This window comes from Chiloscyllium punctatum, chromosome 19, assembly GCF_047496795.1.
Source record: "Chiloscyllium punctatum isolate Juve2018m chromosome 19, sChiPun1.3, whole genome shotgun sequence".
NCBI classification, from domain to species: Eukaryota; Metazoa; Chordata; class Chondrichthyes; order Orectolobiformes; family Hemiscylliidae; genus Chiloscyllium; species Chiloscyllium punctatum.
The window spans coordinates 94366470-94391935 of record NC_092757.1 but is presented as its reverse complement, the minus strand read 5'-3'; the positions used below and the strand labels follow the sequence as shown (position 1 = coordinate 94391935).

General features: G+C 42.7%; 1 protein-coding gene across 1 annotated transcript in view; it reads right to left on the bottom strand.

Moving 5' to 3' along the window:
- The window catches only part of pigs (phosphatidylinositol glycan anchor biosynthesis, class S), a 54885-nt gene that overhangs the window by 10438 nt on the left and 18981 nt on the right, over positions 1-25466 (bottom strand). The window contains exons 5-8 of the mRNA XM_072590104.1: positions 21030-21356; positions 19973-20115; positions 9171-9285; positions 1990-2135 (exon numbers count right to left, since the gene is read on the bottom strand). Coding sequence (XP_072446205.1) covers positions 1990-2135; positions 9171-9285; positions 19973-20115; positions 21030-21356 — 731 coding nt within the window. The remainder of the gene's footprint in view (positions 1-1989; positions 2136-9170; positions 9286-19972; positions 20116-21029; positions 21357-25466) is intronic.

The following is a 25466-nucleotide window of genomic DNA, read 5'->3' as shown; positions in this document are numbered from 1 at the left end:
ATAAGGGGTTGGCCATTTTTGATTAAGATGAGGAGGAATGTCCTCACTTATAGGATGGTCAATCTTTGGAATTCTCTACGCAGAGTACTGTGGAAGTAAAATCACGAAGCATTTTCTAAATAGAAGTCACTAGATTTATAAAGACGAAGAACATCAATGGCATGGAGATAGTATGGGAAATTGGCATAAAAGATGACGATCAAACATCATCTAATTGAATGGTGGAACAAGATCAACAAGCTGAATGGCCTACTCACATATTAGTATTACGTAAAGCAAAAGATCACAAGGTAATTTCTCTGAAAGTACTGGCAGAAGTTCACAAATGGGCCAGTTAGCAAAAAAGACAATTCCATCCTCAACTACAATGAAGTGGTGGGCCAGTCAAAACTGGTTACTGTGGTTCCAGGCTAGAGGCAAGTGGGTATCAGCCATGATTTCTGCTAAAGACTTAATGATGCCATCTGGCAAGTGCATCACTGTGAACAGGACAGAAGAGAACAGAATTTGGGCTTGAATGTGATGAACTTCAAGGTCAAATAATCTGTTGACATTAAGACTTGTTGGAAGAACAGCTTGGACTGTAGACCAACTAATATCTATGAAGCTTCCCCCACTCCCCCAACACAATTCTCAGCGAGAACATTTGGAAGGTGACATTGCAGCTTTAAAACAAATTGCTGAAACTCATTATTGGCATGGGTCAGCAACGATCTCATTGAGTGATGGCACAGACTCGAGGGGATGAATGGCCTACACCCTATTTTCTGATGTCCCATTGTGAGTTGCCCAAACAATGTTGCCTTGTTCAAACAGTGGGGGAGGATTGCTGGATTTATCAGGTGTGTGCGTCTGTGTGTGTGTCTCTATGTGTGCACGTGTTCGCTCAGGGCAATTTTGCCCAGACACTGTCTGTTGATAGGTTTTCCATTTAGGGCTAATTATATGGGTCGGTGACAACTACTGAGCAGATGGACATTCTATACAGGCAAAGAAAAACTCAAGACTCTAAAAAGACAGCACTGCACTCACTGCATGCAAAAAAAGGTAAAGATTAAAAGGCTGGTATTGGCATTAGTAGACTAGTTTTAAATATTTTCTAAACTGATCTTTAGCTTCCAAGAGCTTAGAGAAATAAACTTCGGGGTGACTTAATTTGATGCACTAAATGCATTTGTGGAGGTAGACATTTTCAGCGTGAGAGGTTAGGGGCCATGAGAGGTTTTAAACTGCGTTTGGATACACTACATTAGGTCTTAAGGTTTTTTCCTCCTATAGAGGCCAAGGTGACCGCTGAATCTGGATTCATAGCAATAGTTCAAACAGAAATTAGATAATTATCTGGCTGCAACCAATATCCCTGGGTACAGAAAGCAGATGGGTTTGCACTTCATCATGGCAACATCCTGACACAAATCGGAAAGGAATTTTCTTTCCAAATTGACTAAACTATTTTACATAATCTTTGACATTCCCATTTAATTTTAGCATTTTCTGTTGTCTTTTCATACATTTTGCAGTTCTCCATCCCACTAAGCTTCAGCTCTGATTAATGATGGGTCTAGCGATGATTGGCAAGAACTAAGTAACCAAAACTACTAACCTAATTTAAAAACAGGATGTAAATTTATAATCTAGAGTGATACCCAACCTAGCACAGAGTATGTGAGGTACAGTCAGCAATACCATTAATCCAATGTGACACTTGACTCAGACCTGTTTAACATTCACTTAATCTCCGAAACAGTCAAAGATCCATGACAGTTTTTCTGGTGTCCTACCCAATATTTCTCCCTAAGATAACCATTACAAAAGAAACAGTTTACTCCTCTCCTTACCACTTGGTAGGAACTTGCATGCACAATGTGTGCTGCATTATGCTACATAGGACAATTAGCACACTTCAGGATGTTTGTTTGTCAAACACTGGTTGGAATACAGCTTGATAAACACAAGAATATTTTTCTTTCAAGGGTATTCTGTCATTACCATGATTCCTCCCCAGCGGGAGCTGTGAAAAGTGTTTGATTCAACGGGAGATCCATCGCTGTCACGGATATACAGTGGAGAATGTGAATATTCAGGAACATAAAGAAGAAAATTTAAAACAGGGTAGCTTGAAGCAACGTTGGACCCTAGGAACAAAAAAAAATAAGTTGAATTTCAGGTGGGTTTGGTAGCCTTCCTGTCCTCAACACTGACTCCAGCCTTCCCTCCATGTACAGTGTACATCCTAGCCAAAATCCTCTTATGTTAATATATTGTAATTTTCTTCCCTTCAAAACGATTACATTTTAATATTCAATGCACACTTTTAGGAATCTGGAGGATTTGGTTACATGCACCTCTTTCTGAGAGAGAAAACTGATGTCTATTCATTTTCCTCAGTCAGAAGGGAAGAATTTCAGAGGAAGGATCTAAGGGAAGGAAGAAGGGAGAAAAGGAAAAAAGAGAAAAGAGAAGGCATGACAGAGAAAAAGACAGAACTCGTATGTTGAGATCATGAAAGGTAGAATATCTTAAAGTGCTTCACAGTCAATTAGCTACATTGTAATTTTAGTTACTGTTGCAATGTAGGACATGCAGCAACCAGTGAATATGAAGATCCCAAAACACAAATGAACAAAATTACCAGATCTCCTGTATTTTAAAGAAAATATTATGTTGACTTAGGGATAAATATTTGAAAAGACAGCCTTTAGCTTTCTCCAAACTTCTTCTACATCCAAAGTACTGAAAAAGAAAGTGCCATAGAAATGGTGAATGCATTAGGGGTCATCTTCCAAGATTCTAGAGAGTCTGGAACAACTCCTACAGATTGGAGGGTAGCTAAGGTAGCCCCTCTGTTTAAGGCGGCTGACAGGGAGAAAACCAGCCATCCTGTCATTAGTGATGAGAAAAATGATAGAGTCCATTATAAAAGATTTAATAACTGAGCAGTTGGAAAACAGTGGCAGGATCAGTCAGTATAGATTTACACAAAGGAAGTCATGGTTGACAAATCTATTAGAGTCATAGAGCTGTCCAGCCATGCCGACCAGATATCCCAACCCAATCTAGTCCCACCTGCCAGCACCCTGCCCATATCCCTGCAAACCCTTCCTATTCATATACCCATCCAAATGCCTCTTAAATGTTGCAATTGTACCAGCCTCCACCACTTCCTCTGGCAGCTCATTCCATACACATACACATTTCCCTCTGTGTGAAACAGCTGCCCCTTAGGTCTCTTTTATATCTTTCCCCTCTCACCCAAAACATATGCCACTCCAGTTCTGGACTCCCCGACCCCAGGGAAAAGACTTTGCCTATTTACCCTATCCATGCCCCTCATAATTTTGTAAACCTCAATAAGGTCGCCCCTCAGCCTCTGACGTTCCAGGGAAAACAGCCCCAGCCTGTTAAGCCTCTCCCTATAGCTCAAATTTTCCAACCCTGGCAACATCCTTGTAAATCTTTTCTGAACTCTTTCAAGTTTCACAACATCTTTCCAATAGTAAGGAGACCAGAACTGCACGCAATATTCCAACAGTGGCCTAACCAATGTCCTGTACAACCGCAACATGACCTCCCAACTCCTGTACTCAATACTCTGACCAATAAAGGAAAGCATACCAAACGCTGCCTTCACTATCCTGTCTACCTGTGACTCCACTTTCAAGGAGCTATGAACCTGCACTCCAAGGTCTCTTTGTTCAGCAACACTCCCCAGGACCTTACCATTAAGTGTGTAAGTCCTACTAAAATTTGCCTCCCCAAAATGCATCACCTCGCATTTATCTGAATTAAACTACATCTGCCACATCTCAGCCCATTGGCCCATCTGGTCCAGATCCTGTTGTAATCTGAGGTAACCCACTTCACTGTCCACTACACCTCCAATCTTGGTGTCATCTGCAAACTTACTAACTGTACCTCTTATGCTCGCATCCAAATCATTTATGTAAATGTCAAAAAGTAGAGGACCCAGCACCAATCCTTGTGCACTCCACTGGTCACAGGCCTCCAGTCTGAAAAACAACCCTCCACCACCACCCTCTGTCTTCTACTTTTGAGCCAGTTCTGTATCCAAATGGCTAGTTATTAAAATTCTTTGAGGATTTAACTCTTAGAATTGATGAAGAGGAGCTGGTGGGTATGGTTTATTTGGACTGTTGAAAGGCTTTCAACAAAGCCTGATACAAAAGATTAGTGTGTAAACTTAAAGCATGTGGGATTAGGGTAGTGTATTGAGATGGACAGTGAACTGGTTGGCAAACAGGAAACAGAAAATAGGAATAAATGGGTCTTTTTCAAGGGCAATCAATATTACAGGACCACAGCTATTCACAATAAATATTTATAATTTAGATGATAAAGCTAAATAATATCACCAAATTTGCAGACGACACAAATCTGGGTGGGAGGGTGAACCGTGAGGAGGATGCAGAGATGCTTCATTGTAAATTGGACAAACTGAGAAATATATTGTGGATAAATAAGGTTATTACTTTGGCAGCAAAAACAAGAGAGCAGATTATCATCTGAATGGTTATAAATTAAGATAGGGAAATTTGCAACGAGGTCAGGGTGTTCTTAAACACCGGCTGCTGAAAGTAAGCATAGATTTGGTTAAGAAGGCAAATGGTTCACTGATCTTCATAGAAGGATGATTCGAGTACAGGGCAGGGATGTCTTGCTGCAATTATACAGGGCCTTAGTGAAACCACACCTGGTATACTCCATGCAGCTTTGGTGTCATTATCTGAGGAAGGACATTCTTGCTTTTGAGGGAGTACAGTGAAAGTTTACCAGACTGATTCCTGGGATAGCGAGACTGATGTATGAAGAGAGTTCCAATGATGGGGGATTCCAGAACCAGGGGCCACAGTCCAAGGTTACAATGTAAACCATTTAGAACTGAAGATGGAGAAATTTCTTCACCCAGTTCTGAAGGAGGATTACCGGACCCGAACATTAACTGATTTCTCTCAACAGATACTGCTGGACAATGCTCAGTTTTTCCAGCAATTTCTGTTTTTGTTTCTGATTTATAGCATTCACAGTTCTTTTGCGTTTCTTAAAGATACGGATTAAAGTTCCATCCTATTGTCTCTATCAAACACTCCCAGGACAGGTACTGCATGGGATTAGATACTTGATAAAGCTACCTCTACACTACCTACTTTGAGAGAATTCAGTCCAGAGTGAATCATTCTCCACCTGCCTGTAGTCTAGGATCTCATGTCCTATTAGTACCCCAACTCCAATCCAAGATTCAACAGATGTCACACTGGTGGCACTGTATCATGCACTTAGCAGCTTTGACCTCTGTATTTATATAAACACTGAAGCCCGGCTTCAGGAATTAAACGTTTCCCTGCATTGCCAACAATGACGACGCCTGAAAGTGCATCATTGACTACACATCACTATGTAACATGCTGAGACTCTGAAATTATAAAAATTATATCCATAAAACTACAAATTCTCTCTTTCTTAAAACAAAAACACATTCTGGCTTGGATGAAAACTCGAGAGGTCAGTTTATTTTTGCAACATTGCATAACATAGTCTCGAGATTCCAAAGATAGTGGTTTACACACGACTCATTCAGTCCCAACTCCAATCAACTTATTCATGAGTTTACGTCTGGCAGAGGATTAATATTCACAAAGCCACCAGCAATAATCAGATAGTAATTGTTGAACAAGCTTAACTGGAGGTGGATGCAGCACCAACTTAACCCACGAGGTTCTTCTGTAGATCTAGGGCCGACAAGGTCAAAGCTGGCAAATGTTGGTGGATACATTGGCACAGAGATGGGGCATGAGTTAAAAGAAATTGGGATCTGGTGAAAGTCTGTTATTCTGGATAACAGTACAAAAAAAAACATTGGCAGTTTTGGAGATTGAACCAAAACATTTACTCTAATGATGAGACAGAATTGTGGGGCTTGAGTACTAGGACATTCCTCCCATCACAGCTGTGTCACCAGGTTTTACCCTGAGACTGAATTTAACTTTAAGGTATAAAACAAAGAGCTGGGTGAACAAAAATCATAAGGTCTGGTAGCATCTGAGGGGAGAGAAACAGAATACATGTTCAGAGTCCAAAGAAAGTGCTGCAGTACAGAAAAGTCATATGAAACTTGAAACATGAATTTTGTTTCTCTCCCCATAGACTATGCAAGACATATTGAAAATTTCCTGCACTGTTTTTATTTCAGATTGTCAGCAACATTTTGCTTTTACTTTAATGGATGTCACATACCTTCCTTGTTCATTGGCTTGACTGTCCAACTTGAAACTGTGCCTGTCTGCATAATGAGTAATGCAAGACATCAATATGAAGCATTTTTTAAATTCACTCATGGGATGCAGGTACGTCTGGCTAGGCAAGCATTTATTTCCCAGCCATAACTGCCTAGAGGGCAGTTATGACTCAAAGTTGCTGTGGGTCTGGAGACAGACGTAGGCCAGACCAGGTAAGGATGACAGATTTCATTCCCTAAAGGAGATTAGTGAATTCAGTTCGGTACTTCCAACAATCAACAATGGCTTCATGGTCATCATTAGATCCTTAAGTTCAGATTCTTTATTGGATGCAAATTTCACCATCCATTGTGGCAGGATTTGAAACTGGATCACCAAACCATTAGCTGAGTTCCTGGATTCATAGTCCAGTGGTAATACTACTAGGCCATTACCTCCCCTTTCAAATATTCACTGAAACGCATTTTCCAGCAGGAATGCACAGGACAGTGATCAGAAGCAGCAGCTTTGCCTAATTCCTCCTTCTCAAGACTATAGTCTCCGCAAAGTCCTAACAAGCAGAGCCTGGAGATTGAAATGAAAAGCCTCTGATTTGATTTGCCCAATGCCTCACCAAATACTGGACTAATCAACTGTGCTATTGTGATGCAGTGGCAGTGTCCCTGCCTCTGGACCATCAGCCAGGGCCCAAGGCCCACTTCCTCCAATGTAATAACAAGTTCATTAGAAAATATTTTAAAATCCGTTTAATCATGCAGTTATTTAATTGGGTGATCTGTGGAGGGTTTACAAATAAAATTAGGCTCTGGTGCAGTGGGGAATTGACTTCTGGAGAGGGAACAGATCGAGAAGGAAGGTGTTTGTGTTAAATTGTAGATTTACAATAAAACTCTTCCAAGTTTCTGAAAGTCTTGATCTAAGTCAACCGGGGGATAGTTGTCTGTTTAAAAACCTGTATGTCTAACACTGTACAGAGGGTGTCTGGTGCTGGCTGAAACATAAGCACTGTTTTGGAGACAGTAATTTGTGGACCAAGATTTTTGGCAGCACTCGAGAATTTGTTTTCCATACTCTGGATGTACTTTTCTTTGTTGTGATTTTTAATAGACAAAGGTATAAAAGAAAACAAAGTCAAGGAGGGTAAATGGAGCTAGGTTAAATACCAGACATGATCTCTCTGAATACCAGAACACATTAGAGAGACTGAACAGCCTTCTACTGAGGAGAAGCAGGTCTGCTGTGCCCAGCCTAGCCACTGGGGCAAGACACACAGTGAACACATCCAAAGTGGGCTGGAATTACTGCACATGGTACTTATTGCTCAAAGAGTTTCTTCTCTTTTTAAAAAAAAGCAGTTGCTTAAAATAAAATGTTTGACATGTATCCAGGCAGCAAAAAGAGTTTACACAAGAGATGTGAACTCATTTATTCCATGCAGGCTCTATGTCCCCACTGAATTCAATTACACTAAATGTGTTTCTTTACTAATCCACATACTTTGTTAACTCAGCCACAAACCAAGGCTGTATTCCAGCAATACTTCTGTTATGTAAGCAACCTTGAAGTGTTTTCCCTAGTTATCTCTCTTTCCCATTTCTATGTAAGCCACACAATAACTGAGCTGCATCCTAAATTATAATCATTTTCATAGAGAGCAAGCCCCCTGCAGCACACGGCCCTCTGCTCATTGCCTCCCCACAACAGCATGACTCAGCCTCAGAACCAAGTACAATTGGATAGGGAAGGTAAATGAGGAAGGTGCCAAAACCAATCTAGGAGTCACTGGCAAATGACATGTACAAAAGACTCAGCACCCAAATCCTTGACCAACATGATATTAGAAACTTCAGGTTGTGCACATCAAGAAATTAAGAATTCCAGTTTTCTAAGCAACCACTGAATGTCCAGCTGTTGCTGTTGCAACTCCTCCACAGCAACAGCCACAGCAGTGACAACACCAAATGATTCTGATTCAGATGATGAAAATTCTTCCCATTCAAAACAATCAACCAGTGATGCTAAACAGTAAACCTCTGCAAGTTACTGCTCGGTATCCCAATTTGCATTTTAGCTATGACTCTGATACACAGATACAACAGCTTCCAGGCAGACAGAGGGCAGTTTCCAGATTCAGTGTGACAGTAATGCCATACACACAGGTCTACAGGAGCCTTGTGACAGTCAAGAGACACAGCAGCCAAGTATTTTCATGGCAAGTTTCTCCATCTGGTGGCTAACCAATAAAAATAAAGACATTCACTTTGGGAATAAGCATCAATCACTCACTCTACAGGGATTGATAACTGGTTTGGTAAAACCACATCTCAGATGGAATTGACATACAATATACTGCAATTTTGGGTTATACATTGACTTTCAGCCAATACAGAAATAAACACAGCGAGAAGTGTAAATACTCGAAACCTGGAACCGCAACAACCAGTGCTGCATGGTGACAGCAGGTAAGTCACAGAACCAGAGGCCATTTGGCCCACTGTACCTATACCAGATCTTTGAAGGTGTTAAATGCTTCATCTAATTTTCTCAGTTCTTTCATCAAAGTCCAGAAAAATGTTATTTTTCAAATACTAATTCAATTCCCTTTTCAAAATTACCATCAAATCAGCTTCCACTGTCCTATCAGTGAGTAAATTTGAGGAGTTAGAGGTAATGGGGTTGCGAGGTAATGGGGTTGCAAGGTTATGGGGAGAAGGCAGGAAAATGGGGGTGTGGAGCATATCATCCATGATCAAATGATGGAGCATTTTCAATGGGCCAAAGAGCCTAATTGTGCTTCTATATCATGAACCTATTACACAGCATGTTCCAGATTGACATAATGAGATGAGACTGGTTCACCGTCTCATAATGAGATGAGACTGTAGAATCATCGCTATAATAGATGGAGATTCTTACCCAGTTTGGCTTCGACCGGATTGATCACATGGGGCAAGCTTTCCTCATTCAAAGTAAAGCTTGATGAGGTCTTATTGTAGCGTGGTGTTACACCAAGAACTGCATAATACAGTATCTGTAAAGAGAGAGCTGGGGTTAGTCATCAGTCTCGGGGATTCAAGATGGCGGCGACCCAGCAAGTCTGAGTCTATAGTGCTCTTCCCAAGACTTGGACAAAGTGGGTCACCCACCCCCACCACACTGTTGTTTAAAATTTAAAACTGTTGTTTAATTTAATTAGTTGCTTAGTATTAAAGTTAAATAATTTAATCCTTAGTAAAAATGACTAAAGGGAAGAGAGCCCACAGCTCTCAGCAAGCAGGGACCCCTCCCCCATCCTCTCCAGCTGCAGCAGAGGCGTCCACAGCCGCCCCGGGGGACTTACCTACGGTTGCAAGCCTCGTGGAAATGATTTCCAAATTGGATTCGAAGATCGACGCTTTCATCGAGGAATCCCGAGGTCGATGGGACTCACTCTTGGCCGCGCTGCAAAAGCACGACCGAGATATTAAGGAAATCGAGCGCCGAGTTGGAGGGGTGGAGCTAAAGGCCGTGACCTCTGAAACTACAGCGCAATTGGCCGTAGTTCGGGTCCGGACTCTCGAACAGCTAGTCCGGACCTTAGAGAATTACACTGACGACCTCGATAATCAAGGTCATCAAAAAAATATTCATTTGCTGGGCCTTCCCGAATGGGAAGAGGAAGGCCAGCTTACAGTATTTCTCCAACAGTGGCTGCCACAGTTTTTAAATCTAGAAGATGGATCAGGCCAGGTAAGGGTAGAATGGGCCTACCGGGTCGCAATACGCGGGCCCGGCTCGAACCAGCATCCACGTCTGGTCCTGTTCCGGCTGCCGAGCTATAGGGAGAGGCAGATACTCCTAGAAGCCTCCAGAAATCTTGGAAAAGACCCCCAAGCCATGATCTATAAAGGATCCAAGATAATGTTATTCCAGGACTTTTCCCCAGCTCTGGTCCGAAAGAGGAAGGCATTCGATGAGGCGAAGAAGCGTTTAAGGGACTTAAATATTCAGTACTCCTTAGGCTACCCAGCGACGCTACGCTTTAACCATGAAGGATCCGTGTATAACTTCGGATCGCCAGAAAAGGCTAAGGAATTCTTGGACTCTCTTAGATAAATTGTAAGAGATAATGATGTTGGTTTGCCTTTCCCCCTACTTCGATTTATATCCCCCCTTTTTTTTCTTCTTTTTTTCTTACCTTACTGTTTAATATTATCATGGGGGGTGAGGAGAGGTATTTGATTTTCTCCCCCCCCTTGGGGCTGTTTCCTTTTATTTCTGTCTTTAGGAGCGGGGTTGTTTTTTTCCCTTGCTATTTTGTATTATTATATTTAATTATTATTTATTGAGGTTGTAATTTTATAGTTATATATGTTTATATATGGTATTAACATTACCAAATATATCCAGGTGTTGGGGTGGGTGGGGGTAGGGTGCTCACTCTTAACTTTAGCTTTGTATTATATTCGAATTCTCCTCATTTTGTTGAGGAGCGCCTGGGTTAAGGGTGGGGCATTAGTTGGGAGAGGATAAGATGGACCTTTGGAAAGGAAGTGACACCCCCTGGGAACAAGGGAGAGTATCTCCATTTAAACACTTTTTTTTATTATTTAGAATTAGTTTTTTTATTACACTGTTGTGAGTGTATTAGAGAGCCTTTATTTTTGTAAATTTTATATGTTCTATGCTCGGGATGTTCTGGATAGGGTTTCCCCTCCCGAGGGGTCTCGTATTGGCCTGGATGATTATGGTTGATAAGTGGTGCACCTGGAATGTCAAGGGGAGTAATTCGCCAGTCAAAAGGAAGAAAATATTATCAAATCTTAAGAAAGAAAGAGTTGATATAGCTCTCCTACAGGAGACACATCTATTAGATAAAAAGCACCTGAAATTACGACAGGGTGGATTTGATCAGGCCTTTTTTTTCTTCTTTTAGCTCAAAAAGCAGGGAGTTGTTTTTCTCGTTCGGAAGAATTCCCCTTTCAAAATCCTAAATCAGATAAAAGATTAATCTGGGCGATATATTCTGATTAAAGCCCTTATAAATGGAGAGGAATATGGGATTTTAAATTTGTACTGCCCCCCGGCACACCCCTTTAAATTTATAACGGAAGCCTTTTCATAATTAATGGCTTTTGGTGCCCGTCATACAATTATAGGGGGAGACTTTAATTATATTATGGATCCGGAAATAGATAGGATTCCCAAGAGTACTGCAGGAGTATCTCCCAGATCTAGACAATTAGTGGATCTGAACAAAGAATTAGGATTAGTAGATGTATGGAGATGTCTTCATCCACAGGGCAGAGACTTTTCTTTCTACTCCAATCCACATAAATGTCATACCAGAATTGATATGTTTTTTGCTCCCTCGATTTTTTAAAATTCCATATCATCCTGTAAAATAGGTAGTATAGCAATCTCCGACCACGCTGCTGTATACATGGAAACTAAGGCGAGGAACAATGGGACATCCCCTCGGCATTGGCGTATGGACCCCTTCCTAATGAAAGATAGTAAATTTGTAAAGTACTTTTCTCAAGAATTTAAAACTTTTTTAGAAATTAATTCAGGTACAGCTAGCAACCCATCAATGATGTGGGAGACCATCAAAGCTTACACGCGAGGTTTGATCATCTCCTACTCAGCGACCCAGAAAAAATTGAAGGGAGAACAACAGTGTCTGCTTGAAGCTCGCTTAAAAGCAGCTGAAACAGCATACACTGACAGACCTTCTATAATCAAATTGCAAAGGATTACGGCCCTTAGGACAGCTCTAAACACTACTCTTACCCAAACGGCTAAGAGGGAAATACTATTTGTAAAACAAAGGTTATATGCTAATGACGACAAACCGGGTAGATACTTAGCATTTCTTGCAAAGAGAAAAAAGGCCCTTCAAACTATTACGTCTATCAAGGAAAGTACGGGTATTCTGACCCATGATCATAAAAAGATTAATACAATCTTTAGAGAATTTTTTTCTGAGTTATATAAATCACAGGATTGTGAAGACAGGACGAGGAGGATGCAGTCATTTTTTTAAAATTTGACCTTTCCAGGCCTAACTCCAGAACAGGTATCGGTCCTAAATGCTCCTCTAACAGTCCAAGAAATACTTGATGCAATTAAGCAACTTCAGAGCGGTAAGGCACCGGGCCCAGATAGTTTTCAAGCTGAATTCTATAAAGAATTTACAGAAATATTGGCTGGTCCACTTATGGATATGTATAACTATGCATATAGTCAGGGCTGTCTCCCGCCTTCGCTGAAAGAGGCAAATATCTCTCTTATCCTTAAAAAAGGAAAGGATCCAGAAGATTGTACGTCATACAGACCAATATCCTTGCTAAATGTAGATTTTAAAATCCTTTCTAAAATGTTAGCACTGAGACTAGAAAGGGTGCTGCCACATATTATAAAGGAGGATCAGACGGGGTTTATTAAGGGCCAGAGATCATCCAATAATATTAGAAGAGTTTTGAATATGATTCAAGCCTGCCATCAGGGAAAGATTCCAGGAGTAGTAGTTTCATTAGATGCGGAAAAGGCATTTGATAGGGTTGAATGGTCATATTTGTTTTACACATTGGAAAGGTTTGGCGTTGGAAAGGTGTTTACCAAATGGGTCACAACATTGTATAGTGATCCCAAAGCAGTTGTGGTTCCCAATGGATTATGTTCGGATAGCTTCAGTGTGGATAGGGGCTGCCGTCAGGGATGTCCTCTCTCACCATTGTTATTTACGCTAATAACTGAACCACTAGCAGAAGCCATACGAGCTGATCTTAATATAATGGCCCCGAGGATTGGTACAGGTAAACATAAAACTACCCTTTATGCAGATGATGTTCTTCTATTCCTTAGTAATCCTCTGATGTCCGTACCTTGCTTAATCCAAGTTATTAATACATTTAGTACATTCTCAGGCTATAAAATTAATTTTTCAAAATCAGAGGCTATACCAATGGGTGGCCTTGCTATGATACCCCACTTAGTGGACGGATCCCTTTTTCCCTTTCGTTGGTCCCTGGAGGGCTTCTTATATTTAGGTATTTTTATTACCCCAATATTTGGTCAGTTGTATAAGGCTAATTTTGTGCATTTACTGGAAAGGATCAGGCAGGACCTCCAGCGATGGGGAGACCTTCCAATTTCCTGGCTGGGTAGAATAGCACTAATTAAAATGAATGTCCTGCCCCATCTCCTATATCCTACGAGAATTCTTCCGGTGATGGTGCCGAGGATGGCTCTACGTAAATTATATGGCTGGCTGGGTTCCTTTATCTGGAATCATAGACGGCCCCTCATTAAACTGAAGAAGCTACAGCTTCCATGGGCAAGGGGAGGATTGGATTTCCCAGATTTTAGGAAATATCAGTTAAGTTCCCTATTAAGTTACATAGCTGATTGGGTCTTGTCTGATCCACAATCAATCTGGCTGGACATCGAGGCCTCTCAAGTAAAATACCCACTTATTAACCTTTTATTTTCAGACAAGAGGAAAATCATTACAGATCACTGTAAAAACCCTATAATACTAAACACAATTAGGGCTTGGAATATAATGCAGCAAAATGAGGGCAACTCACATAAAACATCCCCCTATGCACCGATAGTGGGAGCTTGGGGATTCCAACCGGGGTTTACAGATGCCACTTTTAAACTCTGGAGATCCAGGGGTATCTCATGTCTAGGGGACCTATTTAAGGATGGGGTCCTGATGTCTTTTGAACAGCTGTGTCAGAAATTCGAATTACCTAATGGAGACCTCTTTCGATATTTCCAAATTCGAGACTATATACAGAAGAAGACTACGTTAATAGATAGTCTTTATAAATCAGATAGAGAATGTAGAGTCCTACGACCAGTGGGGGTATCTTCCGTCAGTACTATCTTCATTTACTACATGAAGAAGTATCGGGAGATTAGATTAGATTAGATTAGATTACTTACAGTGTGGAAACAGGCTCTTCGGCCCAACAAGTCCACACCGACCTGCCGAAGCGTAACCCACCCAGACCCATTCCTCTACATTTACCCCTTCACCTAACACTACGGGCAATTTAGCATGGCCAATTCACCCTAACCTGCACATTTTTTGGACTGTGGGAGGAAACCGGAGCACCCGGAGGAAACCCACGCAGACACAGGGAGAATGTGCAAACTCCACACAGTCAGTCGCCTGAGGCGGGAATTGAACCCGGGTCTCTGGCGCTGTGAGGCAACAGTGCTAACCACTGTGCTACCATGCCGCCCACATAAAACATCCCCCTATGCACCGATATGGATAATCTGCTTAAAACATGAGATCAGGATTTGGGACTAGAAATCTCTGTAGAAACATGGAATGATATTTGGGAAAACGCTAGAAAAATTACTATCTGTAACAGAACCCAGGCTATCCAGCTGAAGATACTTCATAGGGCCCATATAGCACCGGTTTGATTAGCAAAATTTAAGGCAGGAGCATCTCCAATGTGTCCTAAATGTAAAATAGAGGTGGGTACTCTTGAACATTGTCTATGGACCTGTCATAAGATCCGTAGATATTGGACTAAAGTAGCAAGTACCCTGACAGAAATTTTAGGAACGGAAATTAAAGTGGACCCTGTATCTCTCCTTTTGGGCTTTTCGAACTTACCCTCCCTGGATATGCATGGGAAGAGACTATTTTCTATTCTCTCTTTCTGTGCAAGGAAAAATATTTTGGTGAACTGGGTGGCTGAGGGCCCCCCGGACTTTCAAATTGGCACAGATTAATTATGGAATGTATTCCCCTTGACTTCCTTACAAATATGGGGCACCGAAAGACCGAATTATTTTATAAAATATGACAGCCCTTCTTGAATTACATAAATACAGATATTTTGGCTATCCTAACAAGGGCTTTTATTTAATTAGGATTGCGAACCTGGCTGGTCCGGGGTCCCTTGGGAGAGGAATCCCGCACAAATACGGGTTTTATTACATTTGGCGTTAATACATTCCGAGCATGTAAGAGACTTAAATGTACACTCTGGTTAGTTGTAGGTTAGATTATTAGATAGTTGAGTTTTGTTTTTTTTCTTTTTCGGTATTTTTTCTGTTGTTAAATTTTGGCTATTGTATATTTGATTTAATTGTATATTAATGTTTGTACTTGAGAGTTTTGTTTATTTTTGTAAACTTGTTCAAATGTTAAATTTCTAATAAAAAATCTATAAAAAAAAAGTCATGAGTCTCAGCTCAGGCAGAGGTTGGGATAACAGAGAATCAGTAACAATATTTTAACTGTGCTGCTAATCGTCCAAAATGCACTCAGCCAAACACTCTAAATTTCACTGTGGCAATGCTTAAAGATATAATTGCCACGTGGACAACTTCAGTGATCTTTTTCCAGGTTCAAATCCTATTTATGAAACGATTTTCCTACCTTAAATGATAGAGGCCATTACCAACAGGTTTCACTAAGCACTTCTACCTAATGCATCAACTAATGAAAAAGGAAAATAGACCATCACCTTTATTGCAAGGGAATTAGAGTATAGAGTATTAAAGGAGGAAGTCTCACTACAACTGCAAAGGGCCCTGGTGAGACTACATCTGAGCTACTACACACGGATTTAGGCTGTCTATTTAAGGAAGAATATTCTTGAATTGGAAACTATTCAGGAAAAGGTTCACAGTGTTGACTTCCAGAATGAAAGTGTTGGCTCAGAAGTAAAGGTTGACCAGGATGGGCGTGTAGAAATTGGGGTTTAGAAAAATGAGAGATGACCTTAGATAATGAAATGTATAACATGGTGAAGGAGGTTAACAGGATGGATACTGGGAGGACATTTCCCCTCATGGAGGAATCTAGAAACAGGAAACACAGTCTGAAAACTAAGATGCAAATGAAGAGCTATATTTTCTCACAGAAGGTCATTACTCTTTGGAGATTTCTTGCCAAGAGGGCAGTGGTGGCTGGAACATCAAATAGCTTCAAGGCTGAGTCAGACAGATTTTGGATAGATAGCAAGTTGCTGAGAGAGTTAAATAATGTAGACTGACACTTCCAGTGTAGTGCTGAGTAAGCATCGCACTGTCAGAAGGTCAGTGTTGACAGACTGCAACAGTCAGAGGGTCAGTACTGAGGGAGTACCATGCTATCAGAGGGACACTACTAAGGGAGCGCCATGCTGTTAGTGTCAGTACTGAGGGAGCACTGCACAGTTGGAGGGTCAGAGCTTACGGAGCACTGCACTGTCATAGTATCAGTACTCAGGGAGTACCATACTTTCAGAGGGTCAGTACTGAGACAGCACTGCACTGAGGGAAATACTAAGCAAGTACTGAACTAGTAGAGAGAGTGTGCCGAGGTAGTGGAGCCCACTTGGACAGTCAATAATGAAAGAGCACCATGATAGCAAGTTTTGAGAAGATTTGTAGCTCAAGTTAAGATTCTGAATGTAGGTTTGCTTATTGAGCTGGAAAGTTCATTTTCAGACATTTCGTCACCATATTAGGTAACATCTTCAGTGGGCCTCTGGACGAAGCACTGCTGATGATTCCTGCTTTCTATTTATATATTTGGGTGTGTTTGAGTTGGTGATGAATTTCTTGTGGTGATGCCATTTCCTATAGTGATGTAATTTCCTGTTCTTTTTCTCAGGGGTTGGGAAATCGGGTCCAAGTAGCTGTGTTTGTTAACAGAATTCTCGTTGGACTCTATCAACAAACACATTGACTTGGACCCGAATTCTCACCCCCTGAGAAAAAGAACAGAAAATGACATCACCATAGGAAATGACATCACCAAATAATCCCAAATATATAAATAGAAAGCAGGAATCATCAACAGTGCTTCTCCGGAGGCCCACGGAAGATGTTACCTAGTATGGTGACAAAACGTCTGAAAATGAACCTTCCAGCTCAGCAAGCAAACCTACATCCAGAGCACCATGACGTCAGAGGATTGGCACTGAGAGAGCATAATTCTGTTAGAGAATCAGTCTGACGAAATGCTACTGTCTGAAAAAAATTGCAAAAAGATACTTTATTCATAAAAAATTGTCTTTATGTACAACACAGGTACTAAAGTAGTTCTTGATTAGAGTGGCGCTGGAAAAACACAGCAGTTCAGGCAGCATCCGAGGAGCAGTAAAATTGACGTTTCGGGCAAAAGCCCTTCATCAGGAATACAGGCAGACTGCCTGAAGGGTGGAAAGATAAATGAGAGGAGGGTGAGGGTGAGGGTGAGGAGAAAGTAGCATAGAGTACAATAGGTGAGTGGGAGAGGGGATGAAGGTGATAGGAGGGTGGAGTGGATAGGTGGAAAGAAAGATAGGCAGGTAAGTCATGGGGACAGTGCTCAGCTGGAAGTTTGGAGCTGGGATGAGGTGGGGGAAGGGAAAATGAGGAAACTGGTGAAGTCCACATTGATGCCCTGGGCTTGAAGTGTTCCAAGGCGGAAGTTGAGGCGTTCTTCCTCCAGGCGTCGGGTGGTGAGGGAGCGGCCGTGGAGGAGGCCCAGGACCTCCATGTCCTCAGCTGAGTGGGAGTGGGAGGGGGAGTTGAAATGTTGGGCCACGGGGCGGATTGTTTGATTGTTGCGGGTGTCCCAGAGATGTTCCATAAAGCGCTTTGCTAGGAGACGTCCAGTCTCCCCAATGTAGACGAGACCGCATTAAGAGCAATGGATACAATAAATGATATTGGTGGATGTGCAGGTAAAACTTTGATGGATGTGGAAGGCTCCTTTGGGGCCTTGGATAGAGGTGAGGGAGGAGGTGTGGGCACAGGTTTTGCAATTCCTGCGGTGGCAGGGGAAGGTGCCAGGACGGGAGGGTGGGTTGTAGGGGAGCGTGGACCTGACCAGATAGTCATGAAGGGAACGGTCTTTGCAGAAGGCGGAAAGGTGTGGGGAGGGAAATATATCCCTGGTGGTGGGGTTCGTTTGGAGGTGGCGGAAATGTCAGCGGATGATTTGGTTTATGCGAAGGTTGGTAGGATGAAAGGTGAGCACCAGGGGGGGTTCTGTCCTTGTTACAGTTGGAGGGGTGGGGTCTGAGGGCGGAGGTGGGGAATGTGGACGAGATGCATTGGAGGGCATCTTTAACCACGTGGGAAGGGAAATTGCGGTCTCTAAAGAAGGAGGCCATGTGGTGTGTTCTGTGGTGGAACTGGTCCTCCTGGGAGCAGATACAGCGGAGGCGGAGGAATTGGGAATATGGGAGGTAGGGTGGGAAGAGGTGTAATCCAGGTTGCTGTGGGAGTCGGTGGGTTTGTAAAAAATGTCGGTGTCAAGTCGGTCGTCATTAGTGGAGATGGAGAGGTTCAGGAAGGGGAGGGAGGTGTCAGAGATGGTCCAGGTAAATTTAAGGTCAGGGTGGAATGTATTGGTGAAGTTGATAAATTGCTCAACCTCCTCGCGGGAGCACGAGGTGGCGCCAATGCAGTCATCAATGTAGTGGAGGAAGAGGTGGGGAGTGGTACCCGTGTAATTATGGAAGATGGACTGTTCTATATAGCCAAAAAAGAGACAGGCATAGCTGGGGCCCATGCGGGTGCCCATGGCTACCCCTTTGGACTGGAGGAAGTGGGAGGATTCAAAGGAGAAATTGTTAAGGGTGAGGACCAGTTCGGCCAAAGGAATGAGTGTGTCAGTGGAAGGGTACTGTTGGGAATGTTGGGAGAGGAAGAAATGGAGGGCTTGGAGGCCCTGGTCATGGCGGATGGAGGTGTAGTGGGACTGGATATCCATGGTGAAGATGAGGCGTTGGGGGCTGGGGAAACGTAGCCTTGGAGGAAGTGGAGGGCGTGGGTGGTGTCTCGAACATATGTGGGGAGCTCCTGGACAAGGGGGGATAGGACAGTGTCAAGGTAGGTAGAAATGAGTTCAGTGGGGCAGGAACATGCTGAGTCAGTTCCATTGTACCTAAAGTAGTTCTGTACAGTCTTTGCATATAAACAACAAAAACACTGGAATTTGAAGTTCCTGGAGTTAAAAAACCAAAGGCATTTCCTACTCATGCAGGACTCTGTTTTTATACATTGAGACAAAGAGAGGATCTGATAACTGCGTGGACCCTTGTTGTATTTTGGCAGAAAGAACTTAGATGAAAAACTTTCTCTACTCTACTTTGGCAGCTGCCCCAAGCTTTCCTGTGTCCCCCAGCACATACCCCTGAACCTTGGAATATGCCAGTCTGCAATATTTGGTTGAGGTCAACTGTCCAACATAAATATTTAGGGAGCACTGCACTATAGAAGAGTCAGTATAGAAGGATTGCTGAACTGACAGAAAGCAACATTATTGGATGGATGATACTTAAGGAGTGTTGTCCTGTCAGCAGATCAGTCCTAAGTAAGTGCTGGACTTTCTGTGGTCTAAAGTCTTCAGGATGGGATGCTAGTTGAGGTTCTGCCCAGGTGGATGTAACAGGTTCCACAGCATTACTTCACATAACAGGCTAGTTTCCTTGGTATCCTGGCCAACAGGAATCCCTCAACCAACACATCAAACAGATAATCTAGTCACCTGCGTCAATACTACTTGTGGCAATGTGTTGTGTGCAAATTGGCTGCAACCTTTCACTACAAGTGAGCTTTAGGGTGTTCTGATCTTATGAGAGGCACTGTGTAAAATTCTCTTTCCTGTTATTTATTTTGTTTTCCTTCTCTAATTATTTTACACTTGATGGTGTCCTGGTGAAAGTTCTTTCTTCTGCCCAGTTCTTTCAGTTTAAGAAACAATCTTTTCAACTCAACCTTACCTGAGAGTCAACAGAAAAGTTAGCGAATACTGACATCTTGTCCAGGAAGGGTTGCACATAATTATTCACTGCTTGTTCAATGTCCCAACAAGTGTTGTGGGATTTGGGATCAGGATTCAACAAACTGAAAGTGATTTCATATCCTACATGGAGATTGAAAAGAGTACAGTTCATCAAAACGGAAACTAATGTGCATCATTAAAACAAACACTGATTGTGGTATTGAGGGTATTTAGTTCTGCTTTATGCATTAATTGATAAACCTGGTCTGTTTATTATTTAATATGATGAACATTGCAATTATTTAACAGATGAGGGCAGGGCAATTCTCAGAGCCAAGATTAACATACATGCAGCAATGTTGCAAATTGCAGAATGCTCCTCTACACCAAGTTTTGAAATAAATATTAAAATATTTAAGCTGTAAGATATCTGAATGATCACTCCATCAGCTATGAGCATTTGTTGAGAGATTAGAGGGGAGGATCCAAGGGAAATTGTGCATAGTTCCAGTATGCATGTGGTTACATCTGTGGGATCTTAAGTGAGGGTGGCACATATGCAGTTTTATTCTTGGTTGGTTCAGGAGAAAGGCTACAATTGCTTTCTGCTTCCCGAGCACAAAGAGAGGGATATCAGCTTGGGCTCCTGCTCTGTACCCAGTTTGCCTGTGTATGTGAATGTCAAGCAAGGGCAGATTGGATTCAGCTGTGATACATCCCAGTCAAAGTCCTTGTTAAGATATTGGGGGAGTTTTAACCCGACTTACCAATTTATAAGCTAACAGGATTAGGTGCAACACCACATTATAAAATATCAAATAAGAGTAATATTGGGCAGGATTTATATTCAGCATTGAATTCCACAGTTAGTTCATCTCACAAGTCTTTAAAATTGCTCTCATTGTGTCTATGCCCAATATACTGATTACGTTCTCAGGCAAGATACTAGAGCATGGTTGCAAACAATAAAACTACCTTCCAATGACAGTACATAACTTCAGGAGAAATAGGAAGAGAAGCAGAGCACCAAACAATACAAAAGGGAAAATTCTTACCAAGACTAGATTTAAAAGCTGTCATGCTGTCTGTGAAGGTGTCAGTGCCAAAAGTTCCTGAAGGAAAGCGACTAGACAATGCTGCAACCACCATGTCATCAGTGAAGGACATTGTTTGCAGGATATCTTCCACGTAGTCGTCAATGTCCTGAAGTACCTCCGCCACAGTATGAGATCTAGTCACAGGTGAGCGCAGAAAGGCAGCCCTGTGTTTCCCAATGTAAACAGTGACCTCTTGTGGAAAAAGCTGGGAATCAGCAGGCACAACGTATATCACCACAGATCCTATCAAGCTCTCATAAACTCGGGACAGCGTGACAACAGTCACTGAAACAGAAGAGAGAAGGAATTAGATTAGAAAGGGAATCTCTACTTTAGAAATAAATGACACAATCAGAAAAAGACTTTTCAAAACAGAGCCCTACAAAGAAGAACATGGCAGTCTTAATATCTAATCTGCTTTTTTGAATAAGCAGATTGCAGGTTGGACAGGAAAAATAATAAGAGTCAGCCCTGTGAAATAAAAAAAGCAAGAGAAATAGGGATAAAGAAAAAAAATTAAGAAATCTTGAGAGAGAAATCCCCCAAGAGAGGGATAGAGAAAAGTCAAATTAGGCTGCCACTCTCATTATGAATCACAATCTTGGAAGAATTTTAATAGTCACCTTCAGGTGATGCCCCTCCCCTACAGCCTGTTTTTGATTCTCAAGTGAGCAACTTGGCATGTTAAAAGGAGTTTCAAGTCCAAGGACTGTGCTTCATAGAAATGCATCTCATTCAGGAAAGAGGAGCTGGGATGGATGAGAAAACAAAAAGAACAGAACCAATTCATAACTATTGCACAACTAAAATGAACATTTGTGAGCAATCAGCTGAGCTGACCAAGATGGAGTAGTTGATTAATGTTTAGTAGAAGCTAAAGTACAGATGGACTACATGTATTTCCCGGGCTGCAGACAACATTTCTCTAAGTTTGCACTGTGGAATAAGTGGTTAATTTATACAGGCCTGGATTAATATGAGTTCAAATTACAAAACAACAGTTGAGATTAAGGTAACAGTTTAAAGTTTCTGCTAAAGCCTAAATGAATCTTGATCCAGTTGTTTCTCTTTTCAGATGCCCGTAATCTAAGGTTATCCTCCTCACTATTACCACGCACTAATATTTGCATTACCCACGACCTCACTGACCAACCCGCCTACATTCATGTCTAAATCATTATACACACCACAAACATCAAGAGCCCTGTCACTGAACACTGTGGAATCTCAATAGACCCAGGCTTCCAGTCACAAAAACACCGTTCAACCAATCCTGGATCTAATTAACCCGATTTCCTTCGCTAGAAGTTTGTAGAGATCACAGTGATACAGAGGGATAAGGCCAGAAAGAGATTTTAACATCAACAACTAACATTTATTTAGATCCAAGGCACTTCATAGGATGGGAGATCGAAATTTGCAGCATGTGGTAGCTAGGAGTCAAAGTAAGTCAGGATGCACAGGGGTGATGAGTGAGCAGGAGACTTACCAGCATCAAAGTTTTTGATTACATCTATGTAGGATGGAGGATAAATTAGAGCTAAAAATGTGTTGCTGGAAAAGCGCAGCAGGTCAGGCAGCATCAAAGGAGAATCAACGTTTCGGGCATAAGCCCTTCTTCAGGAATGAGGAGGGTGTGCCAAACAGGCTAAGATAAAAGGTAGGGAGGAGGGACGAGGGGGAGGGAGGTTGGGAATGCGATAGGTGGAAGGAGGTTAAGGTGAGGGTGATAGGCCGGAGAGGGGGTGGGGGCAAGGGCAGGGGCAGAGAGGTCGGGAAGAAGATTGCAGGTCAAGAAGGCGGTGCTGAGTCTGAGGGCTGCGACTGAGAAAAGGTGTGGGGGGGGGCGGGAAAGAGGGGAAATGAGGAAGCTGGAGAAATCTGCATTCATCCTTTGTGGTTGGAGGGTTCCTAGGCGGAAGATGAATTGCTCTTCCTCCAGGTGTCATGTTGCCATGGTCTGGCGATGGAGGAGGCCAAGGATCTGCATGTCCTTGGCGGAGGAGTTAAAGTGTTCAGCCACTGGGCGGTTGGGTTGATTGGTCCGGGTGTCCCAGAGGTGTTCTCTGAAACGTTCCGCAAGTAGGCGGCCTGTCTCCCCAATGTATAGGAGCCACATTGGGTGCAGCGGATGCAGTAAATGATGTGTGTGGAGGTGCAGGTGAATTTCTGATGGATATTGAAGGATCCCTTGGGGCCTTGGAGGGAAGTGAGGGGGGAGGTGTGGGCGCAAGTTTTGCATTTTTTGCCTGAAATGTCGATTCTCCTTCTCCCTTGATGCTGCCTGACCTGCTGCGCTTTTCCAGCAACACATTTTTAAGCTCTGATCCCCAGCATCTGCAGTCTTCACTTTCTCCTGGAGGATAAATTAGCCAAGAGAACATTGGAATAGTGCAATATCCAGGCATAAAGGCACAGAAGGAAGGTTTAGCAGTCGGTGGGTTGGAACAAAGGTGGAGATGGAAAATGCAATGGTGGTGGAAGAAACATCCTTTCAAGGAGATTTTATTTTGATCTTCCACAATATTATACAACAAATTACATTTTTCAACATACTTAAAATAAATCCCAAAGTTGTTGTGGTTCTGTTCGCCGAGCTGGGAATTTGTGTTGCAGACGTTTCGTCCCCCGTCTAGGTGACATCCTCAGTGCTTGGGAGCCTCCTGTGAAGCGTTTCTGTGATCTTTCCTCCGGCATTTATAGTGGTTTGAATCTGTTGCTTCTGGTTGTCAGTTCCAGTTGTCCGTTGCAGTGGTCTGTGTATTGGGTCCAGATCGATGTGCTTATTGATTGAACGGCATGTCCTCATTCTGTTGTCTTTCCCTTAGGCATCTGTTGATGAAATTGCGCGGGTATCCATTTTGACAACGGAACGAGCACATGCCGCAACCCAAAGGACTAGCCACACTACCATACATCAAGAGCATTTCCGAACTGACAGCCAGACTACTGTGACTACTAGGACTCATAATAGCACACAAACCAACAGCCACTCTCAGACAACAACTCACCAGAACGAAGGACCCGATACCCAGCATGAGCAAAACCAATGTAGTGTACTGTTAGCGCGGATGAAATGATCTCAGTCCGAGCCCAGAGCGCGGTTCGACAATCAGTAATTTATTAAAGTGTTTAACGCCGGCGGAGACCAACCGAGGTCCGAATCTCGATCGCTCTCCCGTTCCACGCGCGATGTTACAAGTTATATACTTCATGAGTCAGGATGTAGGAGATTGGGTATGAATGAGTGTGAATGGTGGTAATCATGGCTGGAGTATGTGTGAATGTCAAGATTCCTGCCGTCCTCGGAGAGTCAGTAGCATACACAAAAGGTGTGCTGTTTATCTTTACGTAAAGGGGTCCGGGTGCTATCTGCTTGTCTCTCCGTGAGAGCTGGAGGCTAGCACCCCCGTTTGTTACTTCCAAAGTGTCTGTTAGATTCATCCTGTTCATTTGGTGTTTGCCTTTTGTGTAGGACTGTTTTGCATGATCAGGTTATGGGTGTGTGTCAGTTGGAGCCTTGACGAGATTATAAAGTGAGTTTCGATCTGTGAGTCATGACCATTGTCTGGAGTCCTGACTAGTGTCTGGTCCGGTGTGTATTCGGATCTGTCTTTGGGCCCCCTTCTCCTGATCATTTTTTTTAGATTAGATTAGATTACTTACAGTGTGGAAACAGGCCCTTCGGCCCAACAAGTCCACACCGCCCCGCCGAAGCGCAACCCACCCATACCCCTACATCTACCCCTTACCTACACTACGGGCAATTTAGGATGGCCAATTCACCTGACCTGCACATCTTTGGACTGTGGGAGGAAACCGGAGCAAACCCACGCAGACACGGGGAGAACGTGCAAACTCCACACAGTCAGTCGCCTGAGGCGGGAATTGAACCCGGGTCTCTGGCGCTGTGAGGCAGCAGTGCTAACCACTGTGCCACCGTGCCTTTTGTGTAGGACTGTTTTGCATGTGGTCGGGCTGGCAGCTGCTGTTTTAGAATGAATACTGTTTGCTTTAAAATGGATACTGCTGGCTCTCCCAATGCGGGCCTTGCTCCACGGTAAACATGGGGTGGTTTATCACCCCCCTTCAGTACAAAATCCCATGCAAGGACTGCACAAAACACTACATAGGACAAACAGGAAGACAGCTAACGATCCACATCCATGAACACCAACTAACGAAACGACACGACCAGCTATCCTTAGCAGCCACACACGCAGATGACAAGCAACATGAATTCGACTGGGACAACACTACTATTATAGGACAAGCCAAACAGAGAACAGCCAGGGAATTCCTAGACACATGGCACTCATCCACAGATTCAATCAATAAGCACATCGATCTGGACCCAATATACCGGCCACTGCAATGGACAGCTGGAACTGACAA